Source organism: Eptesicus fuscus, chromosome 22 (assembly GCF_027574615.1).
Source record: "Eptesicus fuscus isolate TK198812 chromosome 22, DD_ASM_mEF_20220401, whole genome shotgun sequence".
NCBI classification, from domain to species: domain Eukaryota; kingdom Metazoa; phylum Chordata; class Mammalia; order Chiroptera; family Vespertilionidae; genus Eptesicus; species Eptesicus fuscus.
This window is the reverse complement of record NC_072494.1, coordinates 10,972,881-10,996,634: the sequence shown is the minus strand read 5'-3', so window position 1 is coordinate 10,996,634 and position 23,754 is coordinate 10,972,881. Positions and strand designations below refer to the sequence as shown.

The 23,754-nt window shown below is 42.7% G+C and overlaps 1 protein-coding gene across 1 annotated transcript in view; it reads left to right on the top strand.

Moving 5' to 3' along the window:
• The first annotated feature begins 10,849 nt into the window (after positions 1-10,849).
• LOC103291238 (myomegalin-like) overlaps positions 10,850-23,754 on the top strand; it is a 136,785-nt gene continuing 123,880 nt past the window's right edge. Inside the window, exon 1 of the mRNA XM_054712184.1 lies at positions 10,850-10,870. Coding sequence (XP_054568159.1) covers positions 10,851-10,870 — 20 coding nt within the window. The 5' untranslated portion in view covers position 10,850. The remainder of the gene's footprint in view (positions 10,871-23,754) is intronic.

Below are 23,754 nucleotides of genomic sequence, written 5' to 3'. Positions count from 1 at the left end.
AAAGACTGATTGAGGTTTGACAAAAAAAAAAAAAAAAAGTTCTTGTCTCCAAATTAGCATATCAAGTGTGAAATTTCTTTTGTTTTAAAAATAATAAGCTGCATTACTAAAATCTGACTTTGTGGGGATATGCTTTCAGTTCATAGCGCAAAATGCCTGAAGGTCAACACAGAGAAATAAATGACCTACTTAAAAGAAAAGAAAGTGTGCCTGGATATGAGCAAGAATCTTATCAAAAAACCATCAGATAACTCAATATTTAGGTTAATAAAAATGGGTGAACTGTACATTTCAAAGGAGAATCTGGGACACTGTTCAAATAACAGACTTAAAGCAAGCTGGGCTCAGTGCCCAGAACAACAGGCACATGTGTTCACAGAATGAGGGGCTTTTGTTCACTGTATATGTGCTCATGTGTACCCACATTTAACCATCCAACATTAGCTCAGTGAAAGCAGAACCAATGAAAGAAATGTTAACATGCACGAGTGACCTTAGTGTACAAACAGAAACAATACCACATTTTAGCATCCTTTTAGTGTCCATATTCCAGCCTATAACATCTTTGCCTCATTGCTATATAAACCTTGACTTTGGAATCTCCAATTAAATACTTCAACTGAAATGTACAACTTTCCTATAATCTTAACGAGAAAGCTCTTAATGGGTTTTACATAGTTTCTAAAATAATAATGTTTTAAAAGCAAATTTGGGGGAGAGAGTGCTTAGGCAGTATATTCTACAGAATGGTCTCACTCCTTTAATTTTCTTTCTCTTTTTTTAAAATATATATTTTATTGATTTTTTACAGAGAGGAAGGGAGAGGGAAAGAGAGCTAGAAACATCGATGAGAGAGAAACATCGACCAGCTGCCTCCTGCACACCCCCCACTGGGGATGTGCCCGCAACCAATGTACATGCCCTTGACCGGAATCAAACTTGGGACCTTTCAGTCCGCAGACTGAGGCTCTATCCACTGAGCCAAACCAGTTTCGGCTTAATTTTCACCATCAATCTATATTTCCTCTTGTGCTGCCTTAAGTAAGTGTTCTGAATTTTTTGTCCTTCTTCACTCTTTCTGAATCATAGGGGTGGGTCTCTAACTCTACAACATGACCTTGGATTGTAGGAAAGTTCAGGAGTCTGTATTAGTTATCTATTGCTCCTTAGCAAATCACCCCAAATCTTAGTGGCTATTATGGTTAATTCTATGTGTCAACCTGATTGGAACACAGGGTGCCCAGATATTTAGCTAAACATTATTTCTGGGGGAGTCTGTGAGGGTGTTTCCAGATGAAATTAGCATTTTAAATGAGTAGCCTGAGTAAGGCGGATTGCTCTCCCAAATGGGGTGGGCATTATCCAATCCATTGAGGGCCTAAGTAGAATAAAAGGTGGAGAAAGAGCCTAAACCGGTTTGGCTCAGTGGATAGAGCGTTGGCCTGCGGACTGAGGGGTCTCAGGTTCGATTCTGGTCAAGGGCATGTACCTTGGTTGTGGGCACATCCCCAGTGGGAGGGTGTGCAGGAGGCAGCTGATCAATGTTTCTAACTCTCTGTCCCTCTCCCTTTCTCTCTGTAAAAAATCAATAAAATATATATTTTTTTCAAAAGGTGGAGGAAGAGAGACTTTGCTCTCTTTGCTCTCTGACTGCTTGAGCTCTGGAATATTAGCCCTTGAACTTGGACTTACATACAGTATAGGCCCTTTGGTTATCAGAACTCCACCATCAGCTTTCCTGAATTTTCCAGTTTCCACATCTGAACGTGAGATTTCTCAGCTTCCATATTGCACAAGCCAATCCCTTATAGTATATCTCCTTCCAATACCAAGAGTGCCCAATACCCAGGGATCACTGGGGTACTTCTTAAAGATTGCCTATCACAGTCTGCATCCATTACCTCAACTCCTAGAAGTTAGATGAATAAGGCAATTTATTCCTTCCCTTTCTTCCTTCTGGAACAAGGCCAGTACAAATCAAGCACAAAAATCAGGGAATGTAACCAGAGCTGGGGCCGAAGACTGCCAAGCTATGTATGTCGTGTTAAAGATTTTCATCTGTATCCTTAGAATAATAAAATCCCCAGACTCTACCTGCTTAGTCAGCTCTCCAAGCATCTCTGGAAAACATTGCTGGCAGTGACTGGCTCTGGCTATTTTCTTGGATGCCTAAAAGGTTGAGTGGATCAATTTCTGGACAATGTAACCTGTTGGCAGCACAAGAGGAATACTGGCTGGGAAGCTCTGCCTTTAGAGGACCTATTGGAAGACCATCTTGTAGAGGGTGGGGCAAAAGTAGGTTTACAGTTGTGAGCATGTGAAACAGAGTTTATTCTCGTATTATTATTTATTCATTATTGTATTATTTTCCATATGAACAACTGTAAATCTACTTTTGCCCCACCCTGTATGTGTAGTTTACAGTGATGGCCCCCAAGCCCCTATTCTGAGGGCCAAACAATATACATGGTGAGGCCTCTCTGTGGGATAAGTTCTGCCAGCAGGGGGCATCTGTAGATGGTTGCATTGTCATAAGACCAGGTTTGGTATTTGTGGGTGGGCACTTCTTGCCAAAGGAGAGGCTACAGTTTGATAGTTTCCTAAGCATTTTTGCTATGTGGCCTAGATTGCCTGATACGTGCTCCTTGGCCGTGGACTAGAACTGCTTGTCCCCTACCGGAAAATGACTCAGGTTTTAGTGATGGTGCAATTGTCATGAATGCCTTGAAAGCTGTTTGTGAGTTTATGTCAGTATTGTTTTGGATTGCAGAAATTTATTTATTTTTAACCCTCACATCAGTCCCTTCAATTTTTAAGGCCCAATATCTGTGTTCAAAGCAGTGAGAATTATCCAGGTATTTCACACAAGTCTTCCTTCACTGATCCAACCCCCCTTCCTAGACATTTTCATACCACATTTCTTGCATAATTCCCCCTGCTCCCACATCAGATACACATAAGTAGTGGGTGTTGAAAGAATGAGGGGGATTGTATGAGTAAATTACCACCAGCTGTCTGAAGGCTTGATCATTATTTCTTTCCTTGAGGTTTTTTTTTTTTTTTTTTTAAAAAAAACAGCTGACAGGGCTAGCTAGTAAAGGAGATGGGTCTGAATAACACACACACACACACACACACACACATACACACACACACACTCCTAAAGACAGAAGGAGAAGGTTGGGGGAGAAAGAATACAAGATGATGGAACTGCCTCCTTTTTTTTTGTCCCTAGAACTCCAGCTAAGTGGTGAGGGAACCAGTTCATTCAGCTGCCTTGCCAGTGCCTTGGTCTCATATGATAGATCAGAGAGCTGAGAAATGGAAAACCTGGGTCACTGACCTAGCCCTCGAGAGTAGTTTGGAACAGAACTGAATTTATGTCTCCTATCCAGGGTTGGAATTCTGCCTGGTATGCAAATATTAATAAAAAATAGCTATGATGTATTCAGTGCTTTAAATGTGCTAGGCAACACATTAAACACGTCATATGTTAGCTCATTTTGTTCTCACAACTACCTTATAAGGTAGTTGTTGTCATTAACCTTATTTTACAAATGAGGAAGCTAAAGTACAGAGTTTAAGTAACTTGTCAAAATCACAGGGCTGAAAATTGACAAAGCGAGGGGGGGGGGGGGGGAGGGGTGGAGGGATTCAACCAAGTCTCTCTTACTCCAGAGCCAGAAATCTTAACCACGCTGGTGTAATGCCTGCCAGTGACAGCATCTACACTGCATGGCTCTTCTGGGTGAATGGGACCATAGGCAGTCACTCAGAGGAGACTGGGAAGATCTCTCCTTCTACCGGTGAAAATTCAAATTGTTTAACAGAAGCATGATCTTTTGCAGCCCTAATAATGTGATAAAGTTTTTAAGTGAATAAATGAATGAGAAAATGGGTCAGAATTCTTGTGTACATTAGAAGGCATTGGCCTAGTTGTCTAATTCTGCGTAATGATGCACTTAAAAACTTAGTGGCTTAAACCAAGAGCCATTTTATTACATATAATGATTTTGTGGGTCAGGAATCTGGACAGGTCTCAGTTGAGCAATTTGTCCGCTTCCTGTTGAAACGGAATTTTTGGACTGGAACCCAGATTCTTTGTCCGCTGGAATCGAAGAATGAATCCACAGACAGAAAGTAGTATAGCAAAGATGGAGATTTATTGAAGAATATGTACAGACTCCCTCATGGGGATAGGAAAAGAGTCCCACAGAATGGACTCTCACATAGGGAGGGGGAAAGGGTCCTACTGAAGTTTCCCCCCGCCCCCCGCCTATCCTAGCTAATAAAGAGTGAATATGCTAATTGACCATCATGCCCTCACAAATGGTGACGCCCACAGCCAATAAGGAGGGAATATGCTAATTGACTACCACACCCTCAAAGATGGTGGTGCCCACAGCCACAAGATGGCGGTGCCCAGTCCCCTCAGCCCCTCTAGGGTGGCAGGTGCTTGGCACGGCCAGACACACCCCCAGGCAGGTCCAGCCGCTCTGTGCTCCTGCCTCCAGAGTCCCCCAGCCACCCAGGGCTAGCCCGAGGTGCAGGCAAGCCTCAGATGGCTGCTGCCCAGCCACCCAGGGCCGCCCGAGGCTCAGGTAACCAGGGCTGGCTGAGGCTTGTGCTGCCGGCAGTGGCAGCAGCAGAGGTGTGATGGGGTGTTACCTTCCCCTGATTGCCGGGTCACCTCCCGCCCCTGAGGGCTCCCGGGCTGTGAGAGGAGGCAGGCCGGGCTGAGGGACCCCCCTCCAGTGCATGAATTTTCATCACTGGGCCTCTAGTGGTTTATAAAGGCTGCAGATCCTTGTGCCTTGATATCCCCTCTGATTAGTCACTATTCCCCTAGACCAGTGGTCGGCAAACCATGGCTTGCTCGGTTTGCTGCTCTGTTGACTAATGAGTTTGCTGACCACTGTCCTAGACTGGTTACTATAGTAACTCCTGAGCTCAAAGGTCGAACCTCACATGGGACATGTGAGGTTCTCCCCCCCCCTCCCCCCCTCCTTATCGGTTTTTTTTTTCCTATTCCCTTCGGGCTTTCTTCTCCTTCTGGATGAAGGGCTTCCTTCTCTTTATTTTGTAAATATAGAACTTTTGCTGTTCCCAGCTCCCTCATTCTATGGAAATGTACCTGTTGCAGCTTTTCAGCCCCCCTATTCTATGGAAATATACCTCTGCTGCTCTGCAGCCCTGTGCTTCTTCCATGGTCTCCTTAATTTCCAAAATTTCTAGAATTTCCTAAATCTGTCCTGTTTTACCCCTAAAATTCCTGTTTCACTGTGGTGTTGACTGGATCTCTAGGTGGTATTCAGCTGAAGGATGTTTCAGAGGTCCAGAAAAACTTCACTTATATCAGGCTTAGAATGTGAGTGATGCCTAATGTCTTCATGTCGACTGCTAGATGATATTTCACAACTGGTCTCAGGGCCTGTCCTTGGGGTCTCTCCAGCAAAGTGGTCAGCCTTCTTTTATGGCAGCTCCCAGGTGGAAGCTGCAAGGCTTCTTGTGCCTGAACCTCAGAATTGATAACCTAGCACTGTATTCTGATGGTCAAGCAACTCACCAAGACCAGCCTAGAGTCAAGGGGTGGAGAATTAAACCCCAGGTCTCAATGGGAGAAGTAGCAAAGAATTTTCAACCATCTCTAATCTACCACATTCCTCCAGCTTTTGGCCATAAACATTACCACATGCATTATTTACTGCCTCCCCAAGCTCCCAAATTTCATAACCCTTCATCAGCTCAGAAGTTCAGAATCTCACCATCTAAATCAAGTTCAGGTGGAGATGAAGCTGCTGGGGTACAGCTCCTTAAGTATGGTTCCTCTAGATCTGAAGATATCTTGGTCTTGCCCTCTGGACTCCTGGTTCCATTCTTTGAGTCATTCTTTTTTTTTTTTTCATAAGAAATGGTACTTGTAGTCAGGCAACTTTCTCAGCCTGCTTCCTCTCAGCAGCAGGTTGATGGGTCCAAAGGCATTTTTTCATTCTGTACTGTCTAATCCCTTTCAGTCCATGCCGGTACAATTCACTTTAAAACGTTGAGGGCATCCAAAACCGGTTTGGCTCAGTGGATGGAGCGTCGGTCTTCGGACTGGAGGGTCCCGGGTTCGATTCCGGTGAAGGGCATGTACATTGGTTGCGGGCACATCTCCTGGTGGGGGATGTGCAGGAGGCAGCTGGTCGATGTCTCTCTCTCATCGATGTTTCTGGCTTTCTGTCCTTCTCCCTTCCTCTCTGTGAAAAATCAATAAAATATAAAAAAACAAAAAAAAACAAAAAAAAACCCAAAACGTTGAGGGCATCTTTTGTGCAAATTTATAGTCAACTTCTCTAGGCAAAAGTCACACCCACCCTTCGTTCGGAAACACACTCTTCTCTACCTCTGGCTGTCTATGAGGCTGCTGGAGGATAATGGGTCCTGCGAATTCTTAGCTCTTTTGTCTACTGGAGAGGCGCACACTTAAGAGTCTTACAGGCCTTTTATTTTATTTTATTATTTTTAATACTCACTGGAGGATGTTTGCTGATTTTAGAGAGAGATGGAAGGGAGGGAGGGAGGGAGAGAGAGAGAGAGAGGAGGGAAACATCGTTGTGAGAAACATTGAATTGATGGGCTGTCTGGATCGGCTGTCTCCTGCTCTCGCCCTGACTGGGGGGTCCAATGGGAATCCAGCCTGCAACCTTTTGATGTATGGGACAGCTCTTCAGCCAACTGAGCTTACAGGCCTTTTAGTTTAACTGCAATTATAAATGAGGCACTAGCTTCAATCTTTTTGAGTTCTTAACCATCATTCTAACAGTTACATCTTAGATTTGATTTTTGCTCTGAAACTACAGTTGACCCTTGAACAACATGGGGGTTAGGACTGTCAACCCTCACTCAGTCAAAAATCCATGTATAACTTTTGACTCCCCCAAAACTTGACTATTAATAGCCTACTGTTGACTGGAAGCCTTACTAATAACTTAGTCAATTAACACATATTTTGTATGATATATGTGTGATATACTGTATGCTTACCATAAACTGAAAATGATAGGGAAGAGAAAAATACGTTTACAGTATTATACTGAATGTCTACATCCTTTATTTTATTTTTCAATTACACTTGAAATTCAATATTATTTTATTAATTTCAGATGTACAGCATAGTGGTTAGAAAATTATATAATTTACAACATAATTCTAGTACTTATCTGACACCATGCATAGTTATTACAATAGTATGGACTGTATTCCCTATGTTGTACTTTATATCACCGTGACTATTTTGTACTTCTTAATCCCTTCACCTTTTTCACACACACCCCAACTCTCCTTCTATCCGGCAACCCTCAGTTTGTTCTTTGTATCTATCAGTCTGTTTCTGTTTTGTTTGTTTATTTCTTTTGTTCTCTTAGAATCCACATGTAAGTGAAATCATATGGTATTTGTCTTTCTTTGCTAACTTACTTCACTTAGCATAATGCCCTCTAGATCCATCCATATTGTCTGCAAATTGTTAGATTCCATTCTTTTTTAATGGCTGAGTAATATTCCATTGTATACATATACCACCTTTTCTTTATCCACTATTCTGTTGATGGGCACTTGGGATGCTTCCATATCTTGGCCATTGTAAGTAATGCTGCAGTGAACATAGGGGTGCATATATCTTTTTGAATTGGTGTTTTGGATTTCTTCGGATATATACCCAGAAGTGGAATTGCTGGGTCATAAGGGAGCTCTACTTTTAATTTTTTGAGGAAACTTCATACTGTTTTCCATAGTAGGTGGCTACAGCAGTTTGCAATCCCACTAACAGGGCAAGAGGGTTCTCTTCTCTCCATATAATCACCAACATTTGTTTGTTGATTTATTAATGATAACCATTCTGACAGGTGTGAAATGATATCTCATTGTGGTTTTAATTTCTATCTCTCTGATGATTAGTAACATTGAGTATTGCTTTATATATCTATTGGCCATATGCATGTTCTCTTTGGACAAACATTTAGTTAGTGAAAAAAGGAAGATATAAACTTATGTCTAAGTTGTAATTTTAACTACAAATAGATATGTAATATATATGGACTAGAGGAAATATGGAGACATTTAAACAGTTGTGCTGGAGGATTGCATATATGGATGAATAGTTTTATTTCAAAATATAATACAAAAAGTTCCTTTTTTTACAATAAATGTAATTTTTTAAAACAAAGAAATTTCTCAAGAATATACTCGTGTGTGTAAGAGTCATTGTTTAGGTTAGAACCGTGGTTGGGAAACTGCGGCTCGCGAGCCACATGCGACTCTTTGGCCCCTTGAGTGTGGCTCTTCCACAAAATACCACGGCCTGGGCGAGTCTATTTTGAAGAAGTGGTGTTAGAAGAAGTTTAAGTTTAAAAAATTTGGCTCTCCAAAGAAATTTCAGTCGTTGTACTGTTGGTATTTGGCTCTGTTGACTAATGAGTTTGCCGACCACTGGGTTAGAAGATACATTTTTTAAAAGACTGGAAATAAATTAAATTTTAACATTGATTATTTCTGGGGTTAAGGCCAATTTACTTTCTACATACTTTTCTGTATTTTTCAAATATTTTACAATGAATATATTATGAACTCTGTAAAAAAGTAATTTTAAAAGCAAATGAGCATATTTTCCAGCCTCATTTCTGAGACCCACACTTTATCTAGTTAATGTGCCATTTCTTAAATGCAGCACATGTTTGGCTATAGACAGAGTTCCTCTCCAAACTCAGTAGCCCATAATTTGATTTGAGACAAAACTAAATATAGCACCAACTTTGGGCCGGAGGTCGGAAATCTGACTTTCCTGGCCCTCTCCTTTTCTTCCCCCACTGAAGAGGCAGCAGTAGATTCTTTTCAAGACAGGTGGCCTGTGAGCCTTGTCTCATTAAACGTTTTTAAATGTTTCCTGGAAATATTCTGAGTTTAAGAGCTCTGTGGCCTTAGGTCAAAGCTAAGTATTAAGGTTGGGGGATTCTAGACTAGGGGCTTTTTAGACGGTTCCTCAAATGTTTTAAAGTTATCCAACCCGCCCTAACCGGTTTGGCTCAGTGGATAGAGAGTCGGCCTGTGGACTGAAAGGTCCCAGGTTCGATTCCGGTCAAGGACATGTACCTTGGTTGCGGGCACATCCCCAGTAGGAGGTGTGCAGGAGGCGGCTGATTGATGTTTCTACCTTTCTATCCCTCTCCCTGCCTCTCTGTAAAAAATCAATAAAATATATTTTAAAAAAATAAAATAAAGTTATCCAACCCGCCCGGCCCCCATTCTTTACTGACAATTAGGAGAACTAACCCAAGAGACGGGAAACAAGGATACAAGCTCCCTGTAATAGCATGCATACTCTGGCATGCTGGGGTCCTTCCTGAGTTTAACTCTTGGGATACCTGAGCGAAATCAGTTCATTCCAGAGAAGCCTTATTCGTTTGGTCTTCAGAAAGCATGTCTCTAGGGCCACACTGTGTAGGAAACAACCTGTATCAGAGCCTTAGCAGAGCCTTTGAGCCTTTTTGGGTCTCAAATTTATTATCGGTGCCACAAGGGTGACTAAATCAGCATTGCTTACTCACGGGCACTCTGAAGCTTTCTGCAAATTAAAAAATAAAAAGGTCAGTGGTAGTGCTATTAATACTGGTGGTTATGTCACTTAATAAAATGGTTTTATTTTAGAGCTGAAAAAGGAGCTTCGGGGCTGTGAGCACTTTAATTATAGCGCGTCCGACTTGTTTAAACCTTGTCGCAGAAATAGATGGTACATTGGTCTCGGGCAGTGCCATCTCCAAAGGACCCTTTTCCATGGTCTTAGAGCAGTTATAAGGTACTTAGAGCAGTACTTAGAAGCTTCTAGGTCCTGATGGCCAGTGTCTGAAGCTTTTCTGGGGAGTTTGGGAGCCCTCTGCCCTCCTGCAGCTAGTGGGAGAGCCGGGCTGCCTCCATGCTTGAGGAACTGAACCCCAGAGAGGCAGAAATGCCACCACACCGGGGATGTCTGAGATGGAGACAGCTGCTAAGGCTGCGATGTTTTGTTAGGATGCTTCCCTTCCCGAGCGAGGTTCCTGTCCCCAAATGAATGGTGAGCCCGACATGTCAGATCCCTAATTACCCCTAATTACTGGTGAGACCGACGTGTCAGATCTCTGAGGAAATAACCTGGCGTCCTACGACCATGTAGTCTGCGCATCCGCATTCAGCCAGGGTTGCGCCTAAAACCCTCCTGCGCTCCAGCTCTGGCTCCGGGGTTACCTGCGGGTAGGGTGATGCAGGCACAAGAGAGGACCTCCTCTCTAAAATAGGATTTTCCCAAAGCCTAATCGGCGGCGTGGGCAGGCACAGAGGGCTTGGCGTGGCGTCCTTTTACGGTCCTTTTGCCAACATCATCCAGGCGGGGAGGGCCGGAGGGTGTGTCTAGGCGGCGGGTAACCTAGGCCCGCTCAGCTCCCGGCTCCGGCGGCCAGAGCTCCGCCTCCCCTCGTGGTTGACAGCTCAGCTGGAGCCGGAGCCGCTCGTGCCAGCCAGTCGTGTCTCAGCCTGCGCTGCCTCTGGCCCCAGCTCCCCCAAACAGCTCCGCTCTACTCCGCATCCAGCTTCCTACTGAGAACAGTCCCTCCCTTGTGCCCGGTGGTGCACCGTTAGCTGGAGGTTTGGCCACGTCAAACCGGGTTTTCTGAAAAAGCAGGAGCAGAGCTCTCTCCCTTTGCGGACCCAGAAGGAGGGAGCTGGGGAGGGCAGGGCTGCCGCTCTTTGCACTGGAGATTCGTGGGCAAGGCTTCGCCTTCTCCCGGGCTGCTTCCTCTCCCGGCTGAGGGGCGCCTGGGAGCAAGCACAGCGCCTGGAAAATGGAGCAGCCGTGGACAAGGTAGGTGACTGCTGCTTCCTCGCCGCATCCCGAATCCCTGATTTTGTGCCCCCTCCCCCCGCCCCCTTACCCCCATCCCCGCGCCTTTACAGAGAAGTCGCTCCTCGCCTCTAGGGGTCTCTTTTTTTGTTGTCTTGCCCTCCGTAATGCCCACTTCTCTTGATCCCCCTGCCCATGTTCGCGTCTCTGGTGTTTCCTTGCCTAAAAAAAAAAAAAAAAAAAATCTAACCTCTACCTCGTCTCGATGTTAAAAATACTCATGAGGCTGCCTGGGAGTTTTTGGAGAAATGTTCCTCTGTCTTTTCCTTGTTCCACAGATGAGAGGGATTCCTGCAGGTCTTCCTCTAGGGATACCTTTGATTTCAGATACCTTGGAAAAGGTCAGATTTCCTTCTCCCCCTGCCACGTCGTCCCTCCTAACCTCACCCTCCACCTACTTACACAGAGGCAAAGGGCTGAGAGAGCAGGCCAGCCAGGCTCATCTCCAGTGCCCCGTTGGAACTGAGTTTGGGAGAGGAAAGGAGAAAGAGATCAGAGTGCCCTTCATTGCTCAGACCTCGTGGAGGCCAGGGCGATAGCTGCTTTTCGTTCTCGGTTGTATTTTGTTGATGCTGGTGACATTGTGTTTTCTCCATCCTCCCTTCCTTCCCCCAAAGATACTTGAAAGTGGAGCTCACTCAAGGAGAAGAGATGATGGGTTGAGATGAAGACTTCATTTTTGTTTTTCAGTAGGAGGGCAGATGGAGAGACTATTCAGAGGTGTTTCCGTAACAGATGTTCCTCCATCTCCAAGACCTCGCTTGGGGGATTGGAGTGGGGCCAAAGAGTGTTGGGAGTCCTACAAGAGATGCGGGCTGGACAGACACAGAAAGTAAACGTACTTGTGAAAAAGATGTGGGGGGTTTTGGCCGATTGTTCGACCGGAGTGAACTGTATAATGTGAATTTTAAAGAAAGGGCAAGTGGAAGGTTAGGGTATGCTGATAAGAAATACACTAGATTTGCACGTGATGATTCTACTTTCTGCTCTTTCCTGCTCTTCTCAGACCTCTCCTAGGGGACTCTGCTCTCTTCAGGGCATCACTAGATAAAAGGAATGCAATCGAGAGGCAAGGAGGACTGAGAAACAGGCCTTGAGGGGTGACAGGAGGAGCTGGAGCTCCTTAGTCCAGAGAACTGAAGACTGGGGAGGGGCTTATTAGGTTAATGATGTGGATTTTTTTCAATAGATGGGGTTCCACATATATTGATATGTATGCTATTTTGTTATATTGACAACAAGCTTCAAAACTTCATATGTCAAATTTTCTGAAGGTGTGATCATAGATATTTTTACACTTAAAAATGTCAAATTTCGTGCCAAAAAATGAGCATTTGCGGAAAGTTTTAATTCATTATTTTATTTGGAAGAAAAGTGCAAGCGATGGACATTACTTTGAATAAAGCACTTTTGGTGTTTCTCTTGAAATTATCGTGTTTTCTTTAATCACAAAATCCTCATTATTAACCTGTTAATTATTAAATTCGGATTACCCATTAACCGGTTAGTAATGCGGATACCGGTTAATTATGCGGGAACTGGTTAATTATGCTAGAACCGGTTAACACGTTAAGCGCCATGTCAGTCACTGGTGACTGACACTATACTTTCTGTTTGGACCTCGTCAGTCTCCGGCCGCCAGCGTATCGGTGAAATCGGCTAAACTAACGGAAAGGAAGACAAAACAGGCTGGGCGCTTAACGTGTTAATTATGCGGGTTACTCAACTATTTGAAGAGCAGCTGCTGTAGATGGAGTAGATCTATTTGGAATCTGTTAGGAGGACAGACGACTGATGAAGCAAGTTGTGGGGAGGCACGTTATGGCTGAGTGTAAGGGAAAAGCTTTCTAACAAGGGACCTGGGCAGTAAATAGGTTCCTGACCCTGGAATGATTCAAGCGAAGGTTTGATGACCACTTGATGGTAATGAGAGGGAGTGTACGGGGGTTCTTGCTCTCTATGTGTTTTTCATACTTAAAAAAAGGTGTTATTGACTTTTTTGAACTTTATATTTAGATATCACAATTTCAGAAATAATTTAGAAAAATCACAAATCACATGTTTACTCGTATAGTCCAGCTGATTTCACAAATGGAGTATACCTATGTAACGGGCACTCCCATCAAAAAGGAAAACATTACCAGTACCCATGAAGCCCTCGGGACCTGAAGGATATCCTAATCATCCTAATTTTTAACACCACAGATTCATTTTGCCTCATTTTGAACTTTATGTGACTGAAATTATCCACTGTGTACTCTTTTGTATCTGGCTTCTTTCATTCAATCTTATGCTTGTGGGGTTTTTAGACATGGTTGTGTATAGTGGTAGTAGTGCATTTTTGCTTCTAGGTACGATTCTATTGTGTGTAAATACGACAAATTTATGTACCCATTCTATTGTTAATGAGCATTTGGGCAATTTCTAGTTTGAGGCTGTTGAGAATAGTGTTGCTGTGGACCTTTCTGTACTTGTTTTCTCGTGGACGTGTATACACACTTCTGTTGGGCACATACATAGAAGTAGAACTGCTGGGTAATAGGAAATGCACGCTCAACTCTAGTACATACTGCCAAGGCGTTTTCTATAAAGTGCTCATAAAGAGGATTTCAAGAGGATAGAGACTCCACATCACTAGTCATCAAGGACATGCAGATTAGAACCACAGTATACATACCACTGCATGCCACACCACTGTATACATATCAGAAAGGTTGGAATGGAAAAGACAGAAAATACCAAATGTGGGCGAGGTGAAACAGTCAGAATGCTCACGTGTTCTTTTTCATCCCTACCCACAATAAGAAATGTATTTACATCCCAACCCAGTTACATTACACGCCCATATGTCACTGAAACAAAAGCTTCATGTAACAGTACTTAACCTTACTCCATGTTTTGTACTCTGATCTTTTCTACCCTATTATTTTTCTTTTTTTAAAAAAATGCTGGTATGACTCACTGAATTTATTTCACCACCTAGTGGGTCACACATGGAAAAATCCTCTAATCATATATCTTAACTGATGTCTCAGATATTCCTAACTCCCAGCTAAGATCAGTTCATGATTTAAAATGTGAGCGCCACGTCCATCAGGCACTGTGCTAAATGCTAAGGGTAAAACAATGAATGAGACTGGATTCTGCCTCTGAGGGTCCTACTTTCTCATTGTCTGAAATTCTGACAGAGAGCAACGAAGGCAGACATGGGCATTGCCTGCTCTGGGAGCACAGTGAAGCAGCACAGCATGGAGAATTCAAAGAATAAAAATTAACTATGAAGTTACCGTTTATTAAGCTTGTATTCATTCGCTTGTGTGTTAATCCCTTTTCATACTTTATCTAATCTCACAACCCTCTGAGGTATAAGGTAAATGTTGTTATACTCATTTTTTAGGACGAGAAAATTGAACTTTAGAGATATTAAGTAATACCCCTGGTTATGCACCCATATGAGGAAGAAGTGTAGTCTGGAACTATCTAATTCCAAAGACTAGGCTCTTAATTGCTTTGTTTGAGTTGAGTCTTGTAGGTGACTTGGTTTCTGAATTGGTTCTGTAGCTGGCTGCTTAACCTGACTACGCTTAAGCTTATGAGTAAGTTTAAGACTGTGATTCTATTCCCAAGTTTTCTTCTTGGCAGCTCTGGAAAGCCTCTTCTGTGAGGGGTTCTTCTCCTGAGCCCACAAACTCGTTATCTTGCTTAACCTTTCAAAAAAGAGCAGGGTGCTGAGTAATTGAGTCCTCAAAGTTAAATATCCCCTAGCTCTCCCTGCCCCCATATACATCTTCCCTGCTGCAAATCAGTGGGAGTGTCCCTCACCGCGCCAGCATCTTGCCTGACTGTTGCCACACTCTTTGGTTAAATCATTCAGGAAGAGCCTGGTTGGTTTTGGAATAACAAATTTCACATGAATACATAAGACTTACAAAAAGCTGGTTTGGTCACTAATCAAACTGATATCCACGACTAGGGTAGGAGTTGTCAAAGGAACGAGCTCATGGAGATGACGAGGAACCTGGTGATGAGGGTCATTTTGCTCACCTTGCAAGTGTAGCACCAATCAGACAAACGGCTTCTACTTAATTTTTAGTATCATCTCTCTGGACTAGCAACTCTCTAGAACCGTTTGGATACGTCAGAGTCCCTGTTTGTATTCATTTCTTTTGATGCTGTCACAAATGCCACAAACTTAGTGACTTAAAACAATGCAAATTTATTATCTTGCCTTTCAGGAGGTCAGAAGTCTGAAAATTGGTCTTTTAGGCTAAAATAAGGTGTCAGCGGGATGTGTTCCTTTCCACGTTCCTTGGTTCGTGGCCCCTTTCCAGAAGTGGCACCACTCCAGCCTCTGTTCATCTCCTCTCCTCCTCTCATTCTTCCTCTCTTGTTTATCTCGTACAAGGACCCTTGTGGTTACATTGGGCCCAACTGAGTAACCCAGAACAACGTCTCCATCTCAAAATCCTTAAATCCGAACTGGAAGCTCCCTTTGCCATGTAGAGAAGCATAGTCACAGGTTCCAGATATTAGGAATGCGGCCTTCTCTGGAAGGCCGCTGTTCAGCCTACCACACTGGTTAAGTGTTGGAAAAGTCATTACTCATTCTCTTCCCCTTTTAGGTGGAAATGTTCTTGTTTCTAGCATATGGGAAAGCTGAATGCAAGTCAGGAAATCATAATGTTAACCTTATACAGTTTCCCTGAACAAATAATTCAATGAAAAGTGAACTTGAACTATTTAAGACTGAAGGTGAGGAAAGGAAAATAAAATTAGTCTGTTTTGGTTTATATTAACCTGTAATTTGATTTAATAAAATGCAAGCATTCATTGTATTTGCCTGCTGTGGCTGTGAAAATTTGGAGAAGGGGAGTAGCATCCAAGAAAAACACAGTGGTTTGGTATAAAAATTCAAGAACTTTTATTTTGTTTCTCCGCTCCTACAAAGCTAAAGTATAGCCTTCAAGTAAGACAAGATGCAGTTAAATTGCACTTAAATGGTCCCCATCAATATAGATTATTTGCATTTTTTCCCCTGCTCAATGTTAACTCTTAACCTAGAGGAAGCAAGGACATTTATTTCTCTTTGAATTCATGGTGGGTTAGCAGAATCCCATTCACTAATTCATAGTGACAACCAGAGATGGAGTCTCCACATTTTATAGGTGTGGCCTCTGAGGCTCGGGAGCATGAGGATCTGATGATTTTCGTATCTTTGCTTCCCTGGTGCTGCTGGTTGGCATATTAGGGAAATGCTCCTTTTCTTAATTCTCTTACTGAGACATCTTTGGACATTGGATTTCCTGTTTATCATTCAGCACTTCTAGCAATTAATTTTCTGCATTTGGTGAAGGAATATTTCTGCGTTCACAATTCTGATCTGATTTAAGTAGGACCATACTTGGATTTTGACTTGAGAAATTTATCTTAATCCGTGCTTTCACCCCCATTTATTTCCCACATACCAGGTCAGAGGAGCCCCCCACCCCCTTTCTTTCAGCTTACACATTAAGGCTGGATTTTAAATACCAGAAGACTGGGATGAGGTTGTGTTTGCCTCTACAAGGATAAGTGGGCTGACACCTCTCCATCACGGTGCCCTCTCCATTCTGGGTGACTCAGGGCTAGTTTATTCAAGGCTGCGTGGAGCACCCATGCACTCAGTGGATGCCCTCGCTGCTCCTGTTGGAATTGACCTTATTTTATAAATAAAATTCCAAATTGGGCTCAGAACATTCCACAAGTTCTGTCTCTGGCAAAAATTCAAATCGCATTTAAAGTTAGAAGAAAGTCCAGAATAAAAGAGCTGTCACGATGACCCAAGGTGGCTCTGTCCGATTCTATTTTAAAACGTTTAAACGCTCCAAGGACTGGTTTTCCTTTATCTCAGAACATCTTCTGAGTTCTGTGGTCAGCAAGACAAAGTGTGATCTGAATTTTATTTTTTTCCCTCATGGCTGAAGCACTTCCTTAGTCATAGACTATTTATTATTGTAGTAATAATAACTTGTGTTTTCATTGCACTTTAATAGTTTCTCCCATATTTTCCCTTAACCTGTCTCACTAGTTCCAGTCCTTCTCCGCTGGTTCCACTGCAGAAACTTCTTTCTTGCTTGGCTTCCCCAAGGCCCTTGGGAAATGGGGGGAGGTGTCTCCTCATCATGGCCAAGGTGGGGGAGGGGGGCGTGTAAAGAAGCAACAGCTGCTGATGTGTAGAAAACATTGATTGGCTAAGAAAATCGAATAAATCATAGAATTTCACACAATTGAAGAATATATTTATTTTCCATTTCATAATGTGGAATATTAGTATTCTAAATGCAGAATAGCATGTCATGTGGAGTAGTACTTTACTTAATCACTCCCCTAAATTAAAGCTCTTAGGTTTCCAATTCTTAGCTGTTACATAGATCTGGTAAACATCTAGGTGCTCAAAGCATCTCCTCTCACAGTTTAGTTTTGAATGGCAAATGTTCAGAAGGAGGATAACAATGTCGAACACTTCTAGTTCTTGAAAATACACTGCAGTTATCTTAGGGTTTAGAATCATATAACTCATACTTATAGAAAGGTCATTACATTCCATTTAAATATCCTTTTCAAGACCTGAGTCCCTATATGGCAGAAGGGGAAATGAGGCACACACACTGACATATACTAGGATATCCTGTGTGAATCAGTAGCAATAGTCCCAGCTTTTACTTCTCTCTGGGGCAAGATGCCTCACTGTTACTGCTATCTCTGCTCCCATCTTGAAGCGTTTCCTGAAATAAACAGAAAAGTTCAATATAAGAAAGAAAAAGTGGGTATAATTTACATCAAAATTATGCATACATATTAGGATGTTGATTCCAAGGAGAGAGAGAAAAAAATTGAGGCTGCGTTTTGTTATAGGATTATGGACAACACCCTTGACATGCTGCTTTACAACCACGTGAGCATATGCTTTTACCTGGTATATCAGGTTACATCTGTGTCTACCAAGTGACAACATGGAAAGCTTGGAACGGAGTTGGTTTTGGGAAGATTCTTCTGTGCATTACTAGGAGATTTCCAGATTATTGGCACCATGGGAGCAGCATTATGGGAGCTGGCTGTCGATCGTCATTTTATTCACCCTGAGCTAAAATTACTATGAGTGGGCCTCAGAACACCAGTTGTTCCCACCTACACAGCTAGCCTTGCCTTTGTTAGGATAACTCTGGGTTTCCTTCAGAGGGTAGTTGCAGCACTACCGCCTTTGGAATTATTTTTGGAACGTAGTTCTGCGTGTTTTCTACCGCCAGACCACGCTCTGCACCTTGACCTCACAGTTCTTCAATTCTAATTCACTTCAGTACCCCCTAAGCACAGCCACCCTTTGTTACTCAGCTTCACCCCAAACTCCCCATCCCTGTGATCCTCAATTCTACAATTATATTCCCTGACCACAAGGTCAAGTCCCCATCTCTTCATTCTTTCTGTATATTCGGTTTACCTTATCGTTTAGTCCAGTTCCTCCACTTCTCCCCATCTTCCAGGCCTTCTGCTCTTCATTCCTCTCCCTGCTGAGCATTTGAATTATTCTCAGCACTGCTTTAGAATCTCTCACCGCTTCAACCGTTCCCACCCTTGGTAACCCTCGGTCAATTTTATTATCCTCTAGGACTCTATAAGCTCTTTTTTAATATAAAAAACTATACTGAGAAGGAAGATTCTAATTCATTCTTTCTAATCTCTGTCAGGTCCATAATGTTATAACACTTTCTCCTCCTTCACTCACCTGCCTCCTCCCTCCCTCTTCCTCTTCCCGAAAAATGCATTCCTCAAAACCTTCAATTTCAATACTATAAAATCAAGATACAAATAGTTTGTTCAGTATTATTTCTATTTTGTAGAATTCACATAGGCATATGAACGGAAGAGCAATACATAAAAATCTTTTGCAATATTGCCTTTAGGTGGTCGCACTTTTTATTATTTTTATTAGAGACCCAGTGTGCAATTGAAATCGCGCGAGGAGGTGCCCCGCCTCCTGCCATGTGAGGAGGCACCCTGAGGGGGGCGGGGACCCGCGCCTGACTTATGCAGCACCAGCCGCCGCGGGAGTCAGGCCAGACCGGCACTGTGGGGGGCCAGGACCCGTGCCTGACTCGCAGCGTCCCCTGGCCCCCCTGCCTGTGTCCACTCTGGGGCAGGCCCCCCCTGCCTCTGTCTCCGTCTCCTCTCCGGGCCTCACCTGCGCACGCAATCTCCTCCTGTCTGGTCATGACCCATTACGGAGTCCTGGCCTAATTTGCATATTACCTCTCTATATAGAGAGATTTTTCTCTGTATACCTTTCTCCTTTCCAAAATTTCTAGAGCACATAATTCTTTTCAAATTGTTATAAATAGACATTGCTAAGAAAGGAAACAGTGCAAGATAATGTGAATAAAAAGATGAAATCAAGGGAAAAAATCACCTATCTCTTGATGCTTGGTCTTGGGCTCTGAGATAGACTGAGCCAGTTGCCTCTGCATACCCCAGTGCCTTGTGGGTGGTGCTTGTTCGTGAAAACTGAGGAGTACAGAGTGCAGTGCCAGGACCAAAAGCAAAAGGCACAAGCTAAGTTTTCGAAGTGGTGGAGAGCCCCTGTACCATCCTGAGTGATGTGACAGAACCGAAAGCAAATTATTTTAACATCTCATTTAAAAGAGTGATATCAGTGTCTTGGCTGATTTAGGGGGTAGGGTAGATAATTCATTTGATATTTGGATGTCTGATAACCTCATAGGTCAAAGTGAAGAAAATAATTACTCGAATTGCCTTTATCTTTTTTACAGTAGTAAGTGGTTTTTCTGAACCTTGATAGATAGCAGCAAGAAAAATGTCCTTGCCCAGCTGGTGTGGCTCAGTTGGTTAAGTGTCATCCCATGACCCAGGCGGTCACAGTTCGATTCCTGGTCAGGGCACATACCTGGGTTGTGGGCTCGATCTCCAGTAGGAAGCATGCAGGAGGCAGCTGGTTGATGATTCTCTCTCATCAATGTTTCTCTCTCTCCCTCTTCCTCTTCCTCCCTAAAATCAATTTAAAAATTAAAAAAAAAAAAAGTTAGTGAAGACTTAATATAGGAGCAAAATAGGTCATAAAACTCAAAGTTGTTGCAGATACATAATGATGCTTGTAGCTCCCTATAGCTACTGAGGGCTTAGCACTCCAGAAAAACTGCCTCCCAGAGTTCAGTTGGCCCTGGTCAATCTCAGTGAATAGATACTGTTGAGTGAAGGGTGTAAATTGCAGCCTGTGTTGGAGAAAACTGGATACCACTGCAGCAGTGTCAAGTCAGCCCGTACTTAGTGTGCAGAGGAAGCTCAGAGTGATCCTCTCTCCTGTCAGAAGGGCTCTGTCAATTAAGCATCCTACCCTGCAATTTTATAATGACAGGTCTTGAGGTAAGAAAAAATTATAATCTTACTGCATTTATCGTATGAGAGTCTTATGTTCTGCAGCTGTGACTTCTACCCCATTTGCATTTAATTTATATGTTTTTGCAATTATGGTGCCAAATGGAGGGTAGCTGGCAATATTTGGATCATGAGAGATATGTACTCAGTGTCTCTCTTGGCAAGAGAAGAAACGAACTGAGGAGACGTCTCAGAGCTTGTTCACTCATGGCCTTTCCCATTTTGATTGTGTCTGTTCCCATCACCTTTGCTGCCTGTCAGCTGATTGCCTTTGTCTGTTAGGGACAATGCCAAGTATCATCACACAAGGGGCTCAAGGCAGATGTGAAATACTTGGAGAAATTTGGCTGGAAATAGGGAAGTATAAAATAATATATGACTCACTTTTTAGGATAGGACTTAGATAAAAAGTCATATTTGCCACTTCCCTTTTAGGATTTTAGTCATTCGTCACGTGGCATCTGTTTATACCAGTAGTCACATACTCAAGTGTGAACAAACTTGTGTCAGGATTTGACTCTGAATTCCATCTCCTTCCCACAGCACCACTCCCCACCCTTCCTCTCACCTCACTTCCCAGGTCCTTTCCCTGGAGTCAAGGCTCATTTACCCAGTAACTGAGTGGGTACAAATAGGGTAGATAGGACAGAGTAAAGGTGTGGAATCAGACAGAAACAGTGTTCAAGTTTCTGAACCAACTAGCCAAATAGCTGATCTTGGGCAAATTACTTCACCCTTCAAGGTCTCTTATTTTCCGTGTCTGTAAAATTGGGGGAGCAGTGCCCATTTTACAGGATTTTGTGTGGATTGAATGAGATACTGCCTGGAAAATATTGGGCACTCAATAAATTATGGCGGCAGCATTGGTGGTGGTCGTCTAAATAATGGTGATGGTCATTTAATTCGAGATTAGTGTTGAGGAAAATTCCCGTGTAAGAAAACATGTTGAACTGTAAAGTTGTGCAGAGGCAGACCAGAGACTGTTACCTCTTGACAACCTTTGTTTCTAAGTTGGCACTGCTTGTGAAACCCTACCATGTACAAGCTCTCAGAGCCGGAGCTTCACATGTTAAAGGAAGTAGGCCACAGTTCTCCTCCTCCAGGCTCCTTTATATCTGCAAGGGTTGAGTGTGGATATAAACTGAGAATAGGAAAGATCAATTTTTTAAAAACTACTTTTTTTTTAAAAAAAGTGTTTTTATTGACTTTTAGAGCGAGAGGAAGGGAGAGGGATAAAGAGCTAGAAACCATTGATGAAAGAGAAACATCATCCATCAGCTGCCTCCTGCCCGCCCCCCTCTGGGCATGTGGCCTGACCAAGAATCGAATCACTACCTCTTGGTTCCTGGGTTGATGCTCAACCACAGAGTCACACTTGCTGGGCCTGAAAGGTAAATCTTTGAACATTAGAAAGATTTCTTTCATTTGAACCAGAATCTAGCAACTCATGTCAAGTGAGCTTTAAGAATACGGGAATTAAGAGAAAATGTGTGTTTGGGTCAGTGCCTAATATTGGAGAGGACCCAAATAAACATCAGACTTCACCAATCTTCCCATCATACCACACATATCTCCCACTGTTTGAGAAGGCCACACTGAGACTAATCCCATTTCATCTTTTATCGAGGACATTCAATAAAAAAGCAATGTAAATTAAATCAAAATATGGTTCCTCATTTAAAAAAAAAAGAATTATACCATCCTAAACCCTTGCCTATGCACCTGTCCTGTTTTCTTATGTACCCACACCCATCCTTCAAGGCCTAGATCGCATGCTCTCTGTTTTCTATATATTTCCTAGTGCCACCCCCTCCCCACCACCACCAAACAGGACAAAATTATCTCATTTATTTTCTGAAATCTGTTTTAAATCTCATCATTCTAATAATTATCTCTTTGAATCCTGTCCTCCTCCCCCAATAGACTCTCAGCACCTTGATGACAGGGTGTATTTCTTTTTCACCTCTGCATTACCAGTGCTCGCCATATAAGCAACTTACATGTTTATGAAATGGAATGAAAAACCTAATCAGAGGCCATTTTTTGCTCTAAGTACTGCTATATATATATAAAAAAAAAATCTAGAAACACTTGAATTTTAGAAACTGGGACAAAAGATAAATAAGTGTTTTTTTTTCCAGACTTGGGTAATACAGAAGAATTTACCAACATATATTACTGCTTTGTGTGTGTGTGATGATGTGTGTGGAGTGGCGGGGGCATGCTTGGAGTCTGACTGTAGCATACTCCAATTCTCTTTGCACTTTGGTTTATCAGATGTCACGAATTGCCATCCCCTGAACATATACCCTGTGTTTCTTCACCATGAGCCCCTTCCCTGGGGGAGCATCAGATTCCTTACCAACCTTTTGGAGCAGCTGAGTGAGCCCCACTCTCTGGCAATAAGAGGGAACTTGAGCTGTTAATAGAGTTAAAGTGATTTTTTTAAAAATCTCTGGAGACTACAATAATCCCATTAACTCAGTATCCATCCAAAGTGACCTCTCTACCCTTTCAGTTATTGATTCATCCCGGGCAGACAGCTAGCTCAGAGTGGGTGTGGGTGGGGTGGAGAAGGTGAGGTATCTCAGGGGGCCCATATGCATGGCCTTGCTGTAACCTGCTCCTGGTTGATCTAGAATGTGGACTCTTCAGAGCAAAGAGGATTGAATGTGATCATGTCTGGACAGTTCCCTGGATATTTGGAAAGTATTAAAATGGGTTTTATGCTTAAGCATCTCCTAGAATAGAATTGCATAATTACTGTAAGGAACCATAGAAATTCAGGGACTTCTTTTACAAATACTTGAGGAAATTGAAGGCTAGAAGAAGTAAAAATGACATCATAAGATAGTTAGTAGCTTATAATCACAGATTAATGAAACGTGTGCTAAAGCCAATAGGTTACTCGAGACTGTGTCTTAAAGCAGAAATGAAATATGTCTGTCCTTTATCAATATCAGGATAATAGTCTCCAAGACCTGTAAGGAGTCTGGCAAGTAAAACAAAGAGTTCATGAGTTGGGACTGAGAGGGACCGTGGCAAACTGGAGAATACCCCTGTTCTGTTTAAAGGTGGCAGGTTATCCGCGTGTGGGAAGGCAGGCCAAGTATTGCTAGACCCATTCATTTTCCAAGAGAAGTTAGAAATGGGTCAACTTTGTGTTGACCAAATAAAACATGTTGGATGGGCTGAATTTGGCCTGAGGAATGACCCTGCTCCCGATGGCTACCTCGGTCTATGGGCTGAGCATAAAGGAATTCACCTAACTTGTGAATAAAAGCAGCCAAGTATAAGTTTTAGTCTCTACCAATTTTTCAAGATATTATTCTGGCTGATAGTTTCAATATCCAAGTAGTACACTTATCTCTTTCATTGTTCACTCACAAGGAAAGTTTTTAATGAGAAGTGGAAAAGGA